General features: G+C 40.3%; 1 protein-coding gene across 1 annotated transcript; it reads left to right on the forward strand.

The window, feature by feature from the left end:
* The first annotated feature begins 3,713 nt into the window (after window positions 1-3,713).
* Window positions 3,714-13,312, forward strand: LOC137417153 (E-selectin). The gene is made up of 8 exons (XM_068102948.2): window positions 3,714-4,229; window positions 5,925-6,004; window positions 6,753-6,831; window positions 8,476-8,762; window positions 8,881-8,988; window positions 11,461-11,826; window positions 12,025-12,055; window positions 12,152-13,312. The coding sequence occupies exons 2-8, from the start codon at window positions 5,953-5,955 to the stop codon at window positions 12,222-12,224; spliced, it is 996 nt and encodes a 331-aa protein (XP_067959049.1). The 5' UTR covers window positions 3,714-4,229; window positions 5,925-5,952; the 3' UTR covers window positions 12,225-13,312.
* The last annotated feature ends 624 nt before the right edge of the window (window positions 13,313-13,936 follow it).

Raw genomic sequence — 13,936 nt, forward strand, 5'->3', positions numbered from 1 at the left:
CAGTCGGGACAGGTCGTGACTTTGCGCACCACCGATCGTGAGCTTGAACGACAGGTGGCACCACCAATCGTCAGGTGGAAGGACCAGTAGCACGACCAATCGTGCGACTACTTGATCCGCGATCATGCACGACTGGTGGTGCGTCCATGCGCGACTGGTGGTACGACCATGTAAGACCTGTCTGCGACCTCTTACGATTTGGAATCGCAGGTCAGAAGTTTTGAACATGACCATCGACCTTGCTGCGACTGGTTTTGCTCTGGCGATCACCCACGACCTCTGCGACCAGTCACGCGCTCTTTCTACGATTTGCCCGCGATTAACAAAATTTTCGGTCGCAGCTCGGTCGTAACCTGGTCGCAGGGCCGGTGTGACTGGGGCTTTAGCCAAACAGGAAGAAAAAGACATAAAATGTCATATACTCCGTGGATTTAGTAATTTTACTGTAAGGAGTTAAAGGCGGTCAGTCGGCCATCTTTGGGCGGATTACAAAAGAAAATATTCTGCATATGAAACCTATCATTCATTTTCTGTGTGCTACGTTTGAACAAGATCAGATCATGCATGTTCAAGAAATGGTTGGGGACATGCTTAAGTAACAAAATGGCCACCAGTCGGCCATCTTGGATCTGATGTCAAAAGAAAATGACGTGCATATGTGTGTCATCATTCTTTGTCTGTATGACGGGATTGAACAAGATCGGTAAATGCATGTCCGAGAAATGGTTGAGGACGTGTTCAACATCGGGTTTTTACTCCTGCCAGGGAGTAATGCATTCGATGGTGTGTGTGTGTGTGTGTGTGTGTGTGTGTGTGTGTGTGTGTGTGTGTGTGTGTGTGCGTATGTGTGTTCGTATGTTCGTGTGTTTGTGAACAAGATATCTGGAAAAGTTCTGAACGGATTTGGATGAAAGTTGGTGGGATGATTGCCCTTGGGATAAGGAAGAATTGATTAGTTTTCGGTTAAGCTCAGGATATTATTCCGGATCCAGGAATTTTTTGAAAGATTTTTTTACCATTGGAAGATAGAACTCAGCAGCGGCCACTCACAGCGGGAGTATGCGCTCTCCTGAGTGGCGTTGTAGTTTCCAGCTAAAATGGCCGCCAGTCGGCCATTGTTGATGAAATTGCGAAACAAAATGATGTGCCTATGTATATCGTTATGTATTGCCGTCGTGCCAAGTATGAACAGAATCGGTCCATATATCTCCGAGAGATGGTTGCGGACACACAGACGGATAGCCGAGATGAAATCCATAAGCCCCCCCCCCCCTCATTTCGGACTAAGTCCAACTCGGGACTAATTAATCAGAATCACTACAATTTAACACAGATGGAGTCCAATTAATAACTTGGTGTGTGATTTTGAAGGTGATTGGTTACATCTGAGCAAATTTACAATTTAAATTATCAGGGGGGTGGACACATCCAACCAAGATATTCTTATTTGTATTGTACACAGCTCCTTTCCTATTCCATCTCCAGGCGCTGCATAACGTCATTGCTGGGCACCGAAGGGGGCCCGGCGATGACGCCCGCTGAAAGGGAGTACTCAGTTTTCACTCCAGTTTCTTGTTTGTCTTTTGTTTCCTTGTTTGTTTTCTTGTTTGTTTGTTTGTTTTCTTGTTTGTTTGTTTGTTTTCTTGTTTGTTTTCTTGTTTGTTTGTTTTTCCAGGCAATATCTCGGCCATCCTTTGAGTTAGGAAGCTGAAATTTCGGCACAATAGTGAGCAAGTGATTTGGCAAAACGATATTTTTTGTTTTTTGGTTAGTCAATTAATTGCTGAGTTATTTAATTATTATCGATTAATTAAGTACTTATTTATTTCCTTTCTCATTTGGGCATTATCTCAGGCACGTTTTGAGTTAGGAAGCTAATATTTGGACATGCCAATGACCAGGTGATTTGGCTGTAAAGGCTATTTTTGATTTATTGATTAATCAATTAATCGATTAATTATTTAATTATTAGATTAATGACTTCATTGATAATAAAAAATTAAAGTTACAGATTCGGATGAAACGGTGGTGGTTTAGCTATTCTATTAGCCAATTGATTAGTTATTTAATTTTTTATGATTTTTATTTATTTATTTTCATTATTAATCATTTATTTATTTTCGTTCTCATCTGGGCAATATCTCAGGCACCTTTTGAGCTAGGAAGCTGATATTTGGACACGACAGTGACCAAGTGACGTGGCTATAAATTATATTTTTGATTTATTGAATAATCAATGAATCGATTAATCATTTATTTTGATTAATCAATTAATTATTTAATTTTTGATTAATTAATTTAATTAATTATCAAAAAGTTACAGCTTCTGATGAAGCACTGGTGGCTTAGGTATGCTATTAGCCAATTGATTACGAAATTATTTTATGATAATTATTTCTTGATTTTAATTACTCAATTAATCAATCAATTATTGTACATCTCTTCCTCCCAATACAGTCTCTATGTGCTACACGGCACTGGAGGGTGTTATTTATTTATTTGGCATGGTTGCGGTGTACTTTGAATGTATCTGTACTTGTTTATAATTAATTTTCTGCAATTTGTAGAATTTGTTTTTCACTTGGAAGTTGTGGGTTAGGTACCTTTTGTACCTTTTGATCTAAAAAAAACAATCGACTCCTACCTTTTGATTAATGAACAAATTCACTGATCCAATATGCAAATTTTTAAAACTCCATGTCAATCGGATGAAAATTGCCGATTATACACTGACCCGATTATACACTGACCCGATTATACACTGACCCAATTATACAGACCCTATTATACACTGACCTGATTATACACTGACCCGATTATACACTGACCTGATTATACACTGACCCGATTATACATTATGAGTGACACTGACCTTTGACCTTTTGTCCAAATTATTAATTTGCCTTCTCCATATTCTCATAATAAAGCTTTGTTGAAAATGTGATGACAAAACTCAAATGGTAAATTGAAATTTCAAGTCAGTTGGATGAAAATTGATAACTTTAGGTGATGCTGACCTTTAACTTTTTGACAAAATTATTAATTTGTCTTCTCCGTATTATCATAATAAAGCTTGGGTGACAACAACACAACACAATAAAATTTGATGACAATACTCAAAAAGTTACGGCCCGGAGACACACACACACACACACACACACACACACACACACACACACACACACACACACACACACACACACACACACACACACACACACACACGCTTCGTCCCTGAACTGTGATCCCTTATCGAAGATTAGGTGGGTACTTCATTCCACCTCCTGAAACCCATAAATGGAGATAAGAACCAACGACACACACACGCACAGACAGATAGAGAAACACACAGACCTGATTACAAAACCCCGTGTCTTGCTGTGCACGGGACGGGCCAACGAGGCATATGTGTGGATACAAATACATTTATACATTTTTCTTACCTATTATGTTTTGTTGGATGTTGAAAAATAAAAAAAAAGCCTTGGCTACTCTCGCTCTATTTTGAATAGCCCATCTTTCTGTAAAACTGTTAACTTCCCAACATGTCTCCCTGAGAAGGCTCACTTTCCTATTTGCTCGTCCATTAGGCCAATGCAGTGAGAGGCAAGAATAGTTATACAAGCTTGAACTATGGACTTGTCACATTAACAAAGTGTTTTACGATGGGCGACCTCCATCCTCATCTGAACCTTGTCACTTGTTCCTGTTTCAGAGCCATTTCATCGTTGGCTCACACTCAGACATTTCCTTGCCTTGTCTTAAAATGTGATTTAATTCCAGATGTCTTCCCCTGATGTGTCTTGTCTGCATTTCTTACACAAACTTTTATATCCACTATTGTTGGAACGCGTGCCCATGACAATGCCACTCGCAAACAATGAGCGATACACACGGGACAGGATATAGCAGCAATGTTTTTCTAAACTTTGCGTGGCCTCTGAGCCAGGAAATAAATGCGCAAAACGTCCCTATGTACACGGCTGGGCAGGAAGAAAAGAGAGCCTAAAATTCCCCGAACAAGAGTCTGGAGATGCGGTCCAACTTTAGTGATTCTCGTAAAATTCCAAAAGGATTGTCTCAATGTGATGCTCTCTTCTGAGTAAAATCCGCATCCTCCCTTTCCCAAGAGGCATCACCATAATAAGTGTATTGGAGGAACAACTTATAAAAAGGTGAAGTCCGCAGCGTTGGGCCACTTCACGACGCAGACCTACACCAAGAGCAAGGTACGTTTGTATGCTTACAATATTGAAAGTTTAACACCATAAGAACAATGTTGTAATTTATCAGCCTATTCTTAAAGTTCGTAAAATTCTGTGCTTCAAAAATAAAACGAGAATATAACATTCGTATCATGTTAGATGTTAATTACATAGCCACAAAGAGCTTGTGTTGCTGTATTTTGGGAATGAATCAGACACACCACATGGATATTATACTTTGTTGAATGCCAGGTGTCAAATTGAGGCATAAAATTGATGAACTTCATTATTTAGCTCACCTGGAACGAAGTTCAGGTGAGCTTTTGCGATGGCGCGTTGTCAGTCCGTAAACACTTGAAACTTCTTCTCCGAAACCGCTGATGGGATTGCAACAAAATTTGGCACAAATTGTATTTGTTGTGTTGTGACTAAAGTTTGCTCACGGCATAAAAAAAAAAAAATCGGGATCTAAGGGGGTCTACTGGGGGTCAAAGTGGATTCAGGCTTGACCCCCCAATATAAGAATTTGCTTTTTACACTGAAACTACACACTACACAATACACATTTATTTCGATGAAACTTGGCCACAACCTTCATCACCGGTGATGTAGCGAAGTTTGTTCACGGCATTAAAATTTTTTGCGCCTTTGGGGGTTTACGGAGGGTCAAAGTGGGTCCAGGTTTGACCCCCCAAAATAGGAATTTGGTTTTTCCTCTGAAACTACACATACTATTCCGATGAAACTTCACCACAACCTTCACCACCCGTGATGTACCAAAGATTGTTCACGGCATTTAAAAAAAATCTGCCTCCATGGGGGGTATATTGGGGGGGGGGGGGGCTAGCCCCCCAAATTAGGTATTTGCTTTTTTCTCAGAACCTACACACACAATTTGGTGAGGCCTCACCACAACCTTCATCATCCGTGATGTACCAAAGATTGTCCATGGCATTAAAAGAAAGCTGCCCCTATGGGGGTCTATGGGGGGTTTGCCCCCGAAATTCGGTGTTTGCTTTCTTCTCAGAAACTACAAATGCAATTCCGATGAAACTTAACCACAACCTCCACCACCCGTGTCGTACCAAGGTTTGTTCACGACATTTAAAAAATCTGCCCCTTTGGGGATCTATGAGGGGGTTGCTCCCCAAAATAGGTATTTGATTTCTTCTCAGAAACCACACATGCAATTCTGGTGAAACTTGGCCACAACCTTAATCATCTGTGTTGTACCAAAGTTTGGTCCTGGCATTAAAAAAATCTAGGTCTAAGGTGGTCTATGGGGGGGGGGGGGGGTGGCTAGCCCCCCAAATTAGGTATTTGCTTTTTTCTCAGAACCTACACACACAATTTTGATGAAGCGTCACCACATCCCTTCATCATCCGTGATGTACCAATGTTTGTTCAAGGCATTGGAAAAATTGCGGTCTGACGGGGTACACGGGGTGGTATGGGTGGGTATACCCAAAAATAAATAATACCCAAAATAGGTATTTTTTTGTTTGTTTATTGAAAGTCTTAAGATTATGTTAGTATGATTCTACAATAATCTACATTCTGCCATGTCTTCTAGCAACCATTGAAATTGGTTTAAAATACCTTTAGTCAGTGCAGTATACTGTTTATTCTACCAGGTGAGCACCAGAGGTATTGCCCCAATGTTGTTGTTTTTTTTTTTTGTGAAGTTGGAAAACATTTTGCATCTTTCATTATGTGCAGGTACAAGAATATTCAGCAAACGTCGAAAATGATGTCTCTGCAGTATCGCTGCTCACTATTATTGATCATCACAACTATTAGTAAGTAATGAGAAGAAACTGCTTTATTGTGCCTGTTGAGTTGCTTTAAAATCTGTCTCTCCTTCCAACATATTCAAATTATTTTCGTTTCTTTATTTTAAACTAGGGCATGCCCGTACTATATATATGCCCGTACTATATATCTATCTAAAATTATATCCCCCCCCTCTATTGACATGAAATGGTTTGGTCCATTCGCAACGCCAAAGCGAACGGCGAACGGCTTGCGAGTACAGTGACAATCCCCCCCCTCTATTTACATGAAATGGTTTCGTCCATTCGCAACGACCACAGAACCCCCCCCTCTATTTACATGGAATGGTTTGGTCCATTCGCAACGCCGGCACACGCGATCGTTCGCTGCTCTCTGATTGGTTGAATCGTTTTTTGGACATAGCTCGGTAAGTAATTGTCCGATTAATATGAAACCTTGAAAAGGCACATCCTCGGGTCCCCAGCAATATACCTGGCAAGTTTCAAGTATATCGGACCGGTAGTTGTCGAGAAACAGCGGTCACAGACAAACAAACAAACGTACAGACGTACAGACAGACAGACAGAGATTACTGGAATTATAGATAGATATCATTTCACTTTGGTGGGTTAATTCCTCTTTTGTACTGTCTTCTTACTTTCCCCTGCATCATTCTAAGGTTTCACTGCTGAAAAGAATAATTGTCAATTGCACCACAAATGTGGAACTTTAATTTGAGAGGTCAGTGAGAATAACATGACATTTTGTGTCCAGGCCAGGTGTCCAGCTGGACGTACTTTCACTCAGAGAACAAATTTCCTTGGAGAGGAGCAAGGAATTACTGCAGGAAGAGGTACGTCCTCCACACACTCATTCACTTTCTCTTGTTAATAATGATTAATAATTTGAAGTGAATGTCACTCAATGTCGAAAGCATTATTTTATCATTTAGCACAGGAATCTGCTCAAAAATATTATACTTAAAAGGCAAAGTTAGGACTTGTAAAATAATAACTTCGCACCTTTATTGCCACGATTTAATAAATTTTCATGTAAAACAAGGGTCAAAAAGTACAGTCATATAATGTGGCGCAATATGAAAAGAGACAGAAATGCACTTATTTCACCTCCATAATCAGTTTGTACATCTGTAGAGTGTGTTTGTAGATTTACGTTGATGTTTTACTGATTAGCCTTTTAGCTAGCAGAGCCTTTAGAATATATATATATGGACACATACTGTATACAACAACAACAACAACAGGAATTTTAAGGCCATTTTCCCTGCTAGAGTGGGGGTTAGCCTTGCGGTCCCCATGGCAATCTTCTCCATTTTGCCCTATTTTCTGCATCTCTCCTTGTTAACCCCCTTGCCCGCATTTCTTCTTCCACCACCTTTAGCCAAGTCTTTCTCGGTCTTCCCCGTCCTCTACTTCCTTCTACATTAATTTCCATCACTCTTCTCAACCAGTCACTTTCATCCTTCCTCAACACATGACCAAAACCATCTCCACCTGTTTTTCTTTACAGCATAAATCACAGGCTCTATTCCCATCATCTTTCGCAATTCATCATTTGTCTTCCTCTCTCTCAAGGATACTCCGCACATCCACCGAACCATTCGCATTTCCACCCTTTCCAGCCTTCGTTGCTGCTCTACGTTTTTTACCCATGTCTCGCTCCCATAAATCATAACACTTCTCACACATGCAGCATACACTTTTCCCTTCAGTTTCAATGACACTCCCCTCCTCGTCAGCACGCCACTCAGTTCCCGAAACTTCTTCCATGCACATCTCACTCTAGCAACCGTTGCCGAGTCTGATCCACCTTCTCCATTCAGCATGATTTCGAGGTAGCAAAATGGCAACGGTTTTCACACCTTCCAGCTTCACGCTGTCTTCAAGATCCAACTCAACATTTCCTCCATCTGCAGCTCCCTCTGTGCACACCTTACACTTGAATGTAGCTGCCACAATGGTTAATGTACACTGTACATTATATATATATATATATATATATATATATATATATATATATATATATATATATATATATATGTAAATCTATTTTTAAAGAAAGAAGGCGCTTCCAACCGGAAATTAAAAAAAATAGATCTACTCCTCAAATTTGAGCAAAAATGGGCAGAGTGATGTCAGAAATTCATCATCACATCTACATCTGTTTGAACAACTAGCACTGAAGTTACCTGAAACAAATTTGAACTCACATTGTTGATATTTGAGAAACTTCTCTCCAAAGTATGTGTTGGGGTCGATGAATGATATCATCTATGGCTAAGCTATCAGTGTATGGCATGTTTAAGAGATGCATGCAAAAAATGGCCAAAAATACTTTAGTTGATATATATTGTTTGAAAGATTGCAACAAATAACAATGACACATTTTTTTATTTGGAATTGTTCTGGCAGTTGTGATGGTTTAATCTAGTCTAGTTTGAATTGTACACAAACAAAAACAAATTACCTTTTTCCAGGAATGCAAGCATGGTCGCAATTGCAAATCAAAAGGAAAATGACCATCTCGATGAGAGCCTCCCATATTCCAAAGGCTATTACTGGACTAGTGGTGTGCACAATGGATCAGGGTGGATCTGGACCTCTTCTCAGGAGGTAATGCACTTCACCAACTGGGCCAAGGGCGAGCCTAACAACCTCACAACCAGAGAGAACTGTGTGGAGATTTACATCAAGAGTGAGACCTCGCCGGGGCAGTGGAATGATGATAAGTGCCGCAAGTGGAAGCGGGCACTCTGTTATGAAGGTACCAATCCAAGATGTCTTCATTTGTGACGTTTAAAAAGTGAAGACCTGCCCAATTTAATGGTTTAATGTGGAGGACGCAATGTCTTATTGTGCTCTTGTGTAATCTGCATTTACAGCCTCGTGCAGCAATTCCACTTGCCTCGGACATGGCATCTGCTTGGAGACCATCGGTAACTACACCTGCAGGTGTGATGATGGATTCACTGGGGCACGATGTGAAAATGGTAAGAGGGTAATATTTGCATACAACGGTAGAAATCCGCGTCATTATGGGATACGACTGTATTGTAATATTGGTCGGAATTATAATGGTTTCAGGAGCAGTGGAAAGGCATATCACACACACACACACACACACACACACACACACACACACACACACACACACACACACACACACACACACACACACACACACACACACACACACACACTAGCAAAGGTATCCATCAATGATGGGGGTTCATCGATGTCTCACCTGAAATGAGCAATTTACTTTGGAGTGTGTATTGGTATAAACGGGAATTCATGTAAATATTCAGTAAAGAAATGTCGCAATGGGTGCAGCTGATAACCTCGACAACGTCATTCCATTCTATCAGCTGAGATTTCTAATCCCTGGTTGTTCTACCGCGGAAGTACTGCTCGGAAGTGAAGGTGATATTATGAAAGGTCAGCTGGGAAACGGGTTTAGGCATGTTTTGGGCCTACAGCCTGATGGAAAATCACCAAATTTCTTTCCATATTAACCGACCACCTCCAGGCACCTATCCCGCTCCACATTGTTTCTTCAGCTCCCGACCTTCCCCCCTCTCTCTATATTCCCTATAGCATTGATTTCTTCAATTTCCCACAGCATTTTATTCTCGTTTCCCATTTGATGATCCATAGATCAGTGGTTTCAGTTTCACTATTCAACATCAGTTTCACTTTGAGATATCAGTTTAGATTCATCATTGCAACTTGTGATGCGACGAATAGTGCATAGAACAGCTCGTCAAAACCGATTTTGGGAGGAAAATTTTTCGAAATTTCTATGGGGTCTAAAGTGTTTTTAGGATCATAAAGGGGACTAACGTGTTTAAAGAATCAAGGCTCTTAAAAGGGCCAAATGGGGTCTAAAGGTATCTAAGGATGAAAGAGCAAAATTGGTCAAAAGTGTCCAAATGGTCTTAAATTGTCAAGAGGATCTTACATTGTCCAAAGGTTCTTAAAAAGTCAATAGGTCTGAAAAATGTCTCAAAAGGGTCAAAATGGGTATGAAAGGACCTGTAAAGGTCTAAGGGGGTGTAAAAGGTCTAAGGTGGTTATAGGGGTTTAAGGGGTGTAAAAGGCTCAAAGGGGTCTAAGGGGTGTAAAGGATCTAAGGAGTGTAAGGGGTCTAAAGGGTCTAAAGAGGTCTAAGGGGTGTACAGGGTTAAAAGGGGTCTAAAGGTGTTCGAAGGGATGTAAAGGGTTGAATGGGATCTAATGGATGTAAAAGGTCAAAGGGATCTAAGGGGGTGTAAAGGGTCTAAGGGGTGTAAAGGGTCAAAGGAGTCTCAGGGCATAAGGGTCAAAAGGGGTCGAAGGTGTGTAGTGTAAGGGGTCTAAAGGGGTGTAAAGGGTCTAGAGGGGTTTAAGGGGTAGAAACGAGCTAATGTGGTCTAAGGGTTGGAAAGGGTCTGAAGGGTGTAAAAGGGAGTGAAGCTGTAGTAAAGAAAATACCTCGGGTTCGTAAATAAATTAACTCGGGAGTGCAACACGACAATAATGGGCCAAATGACCTCCTCATCACCGTCACGGTATAAAACCCCTATTCAGGTATATCGTGGTTAAAAATCTGATGGTAGAATGTTTCGTTGTGATTAACCTAGGGAGCTCAAAGCAGTATGATCCCAAACATAGAGCAAAACAACAACTCGCCTTGATGTGAGGATGAGGTGAGGTAATCGTTGGAGGTTCACCCGTAGTCAAGTGGTGGTTTGGAGTTGGCGTCACATGGGTCCTTTTTTCTACAATCTATTTTTTCACACTTGAGAGTGAAGTTAGATGAGCAGTAAAATTACCTTTAAAACGATGTGTAGGTTGTGTTTGTACTATTTTCGTTTTTTGAATAATTAGCACATTTGAGAGGTCACGTAACTCCTTATTTGCCGAACTTACCGATCATGGTGACATCTTAATTAAGAGTTGTTTCTCACATTTGATAACATATTTGATGATCGGAGCTCACCATCAAACTAATTGTATCGATAACCGTGTTGAAATCCGATAAAAATTTGGCTTTTTATAAAGATTTGTATATGTGGATCAACCCTCGGAGATCATGGTGACAGGTGGCGGCTCGGATGGTTTTAAGTTATGAATTGTGAGAAAATAACTTTTAAAATACCTATTTAGGTGCAGGGTGGTAAAAGATGTTATCCTATAAAGTTTCATGCCGATTAACCTTGGGAGCTCAGAGGAGTAGATTCACAAACAAACAAACAAACAAACGGACATTTCGCTTTTCTATATGCATATGTAATAGTGCAAGATCAATTATTGAAAGACTAAGCCTTTTACAACATTGGAAGAACTAAGCAAGAAATCTTAAGTTTATGTTTCTTCCTCATCTGTTTTCTTTTGTCACTTAATAGCTATCGTAGTTACACTTTTGCATTATATAAAAAAGCAATTACTCACATTGATCATTCATTTTCTTCTTCATGCAGATGAACGAGTGATGACTCGATTGGCAGGAAGCACAGTTGCTATGACGACGTCTCCATCTGTGACGTTGACCACCAATGGAGCACCAATTCAGGATGAAATCGATTCAGAGACCACAACACTCGAAGAATTGTTGACAGATCAATACAGTACAGATTTTAATACTGATGCCAACACCGATACATTAAGCACCATGTCGCCGAATACAATGTCTCCTGCAATGAATACCTGGAGAACGAGAACCACTAAGGCACCTCAAGAATCCTCAACGATTGGCGAGAAAATGGTTGAAGCCACCACATTGACATGTGGTGGTTTGTTATCTATTGCAGCTCTGGCGACGTACCTCCAACGCCGACGAAAATCAGGTGTGTATGAATACATTGAATGAACATCGAGTTTATTGGTTATATATATATATATATATATATATATATATATATATATATATATATATATATATATATATACACATGCGTGCTATATTTAGCTATATTTGCTTGAACTTGATAAATATTGCAGCAATAAAAATGCAATAACATCTTTTCCTCTTGTTGATATTTCAGGTTCATGTGATTTGGAGCGCCTACGGAAAAGGTATGTTTCCACCATTCCTCCCTCTATATATATATATATCACTCCACATGTTTCTCTGTTTCCATGGTGACTGAAACATCATTGTTACCTTTTCAGCTCCATTGTTGCCACAAAAGAGAATGAAGAGACAAGTTCAATGAGTATCCAGATTGGACCGGACAACGTTTGATGAAACTACTGCGCACCATGCGTGTGTCAGATCGAAGGACTTGAATCACAGCTTGCCGGCCAAATTGCCAAGTGTCGCTTGTTGGGGCACAGGTTACCGACCATTGCAATGGCCGAGGCAGTGAAGTGCGCAAGTGCAAAAGAAAAAGTTATACGAGCAGAAAGTGGTTCAAGCCTGGAGCTTAATCTCTTGTGAGAGGTACAAAATATTGGCCCCAGGTGATAAGGCAATGCTGTCTGTATTTATGTGTGTATGTGTGTATGTGTGTATGTTTAATCATTATAGAATTGAAAATGGCTGGGCCAATCTACACCAAATTTTGCTTCCTTGTTCGAGGTACCCAGCACCAGGTCATGGGCACAAAATAATTTCCCTCATCCCACACCCTCCCACCCCCCCCCCCCCCGTCCCTGGCAAGAATGGGGAGACAACTTGCAATTTTTGTCTGAACAGTGCAGGTGGGGCATCCACTGATCCCTGCCGGACGGAGTTGGTATCGACACCTTTTTTGCTTTTGATGTTACTAGTTACATAAAATCAGGAAAAACAGAGCATGGGATTGGACAGAAAGAAGATACGTCATGGTGTGTAACATATGTTCACACCATAAAGTATCTGTAGTGCAAGGGTGGTTTACCATCTTCGGTGGTATAATGGTTTGGGAGGTTGGTGGTGCGAAGCCCACCTGGTACGTGGTGCTTCTTTGCTTGATGTTCAGCATTCAAAAGGATAGAACACGGACAAGCAACCATAAGTTGGCAATAATAGTTGCTGTGGTGGCCTAATAGCCTCCTCCAGCATCGAAGTTTCTTGCAAGAGAACTCGTATTATCGGAATTGGAATTGGAGGTGAAAATTGGAATTGTGATCGTTTAATATCGTCACGTGACGATATATATCTACCACTAAATAGTCCTGCTTGTGAAAGCTGTTCGGTTCATTGTATGTGTGTTGGTTGAGTAATTTAACATGCGTTTTCAAGATATAAGTTATTAAGTTTGAAGGTTATTTATGCATTTTTTTTTTCTTTTTTGGAATATCCTTGAGATTGTGGATCCTGATTCCTACAATAAAAACTTTTATGACTTATCTGCTCCTGTAGTTATTTGAACAGACTATAAATATATCATCATTACACTAAAATACGCACTTTGGTGTCTGTCAGTCTGTCTGACGATATTTGACCGCGACACATTCGGTCGTTACTTATCCAATCCCAACCAACATTGTCAGGGAGACTAAGGGTCACACGACGGAGGTTGTAATAATTTAACCTTTAACCTCCCCACCCCCCCTGACCCCAAGGGGGTTTCCCCACCAAGGTGTTGCATGTTTACGTGTTTATCCATGTTAAGATAACCTTATTATGGCGTTTTTCCAAAGCCGATTCTAATAATAAAAGTAACAACAACACTTAATATAATAGCATAATATTAATGTTACTACAAAACAATATTAAAAATAATAATATCCCGTCCGCTCAAGTGAGGTTTCCTCCTTCAAGAAACTCAGTGGGATTTTTCTTTCTTGAACAAATGCCGTGTTAACGTGTACAAAGAGCTTGTTGTGCCGTTTTCGTGGGATCACCCCGACCAGAAGCAAAATATTATAAACCACAAACACATCGGATTAACTTTTAAAACAGTTGGTAATGCTGTTCAACACAACACTTCCTGCTTAAAATGGTGAGAACAGTCTGACCGTTTAACTGTT

This window comes from Myxine glutinosa, chromosome 3, assembly GCF_964187855.1.
Source record: "Myxine glutinosa chromosome 3, kmMyxGlut1.1, whole genome shotgun sequence".
Lineage (NCBI taxonomy): Eukaryota > Metazoa > Chordata > Myxini > Myxiniformes > Myxinidae > Myxine > Myxine glutinosa.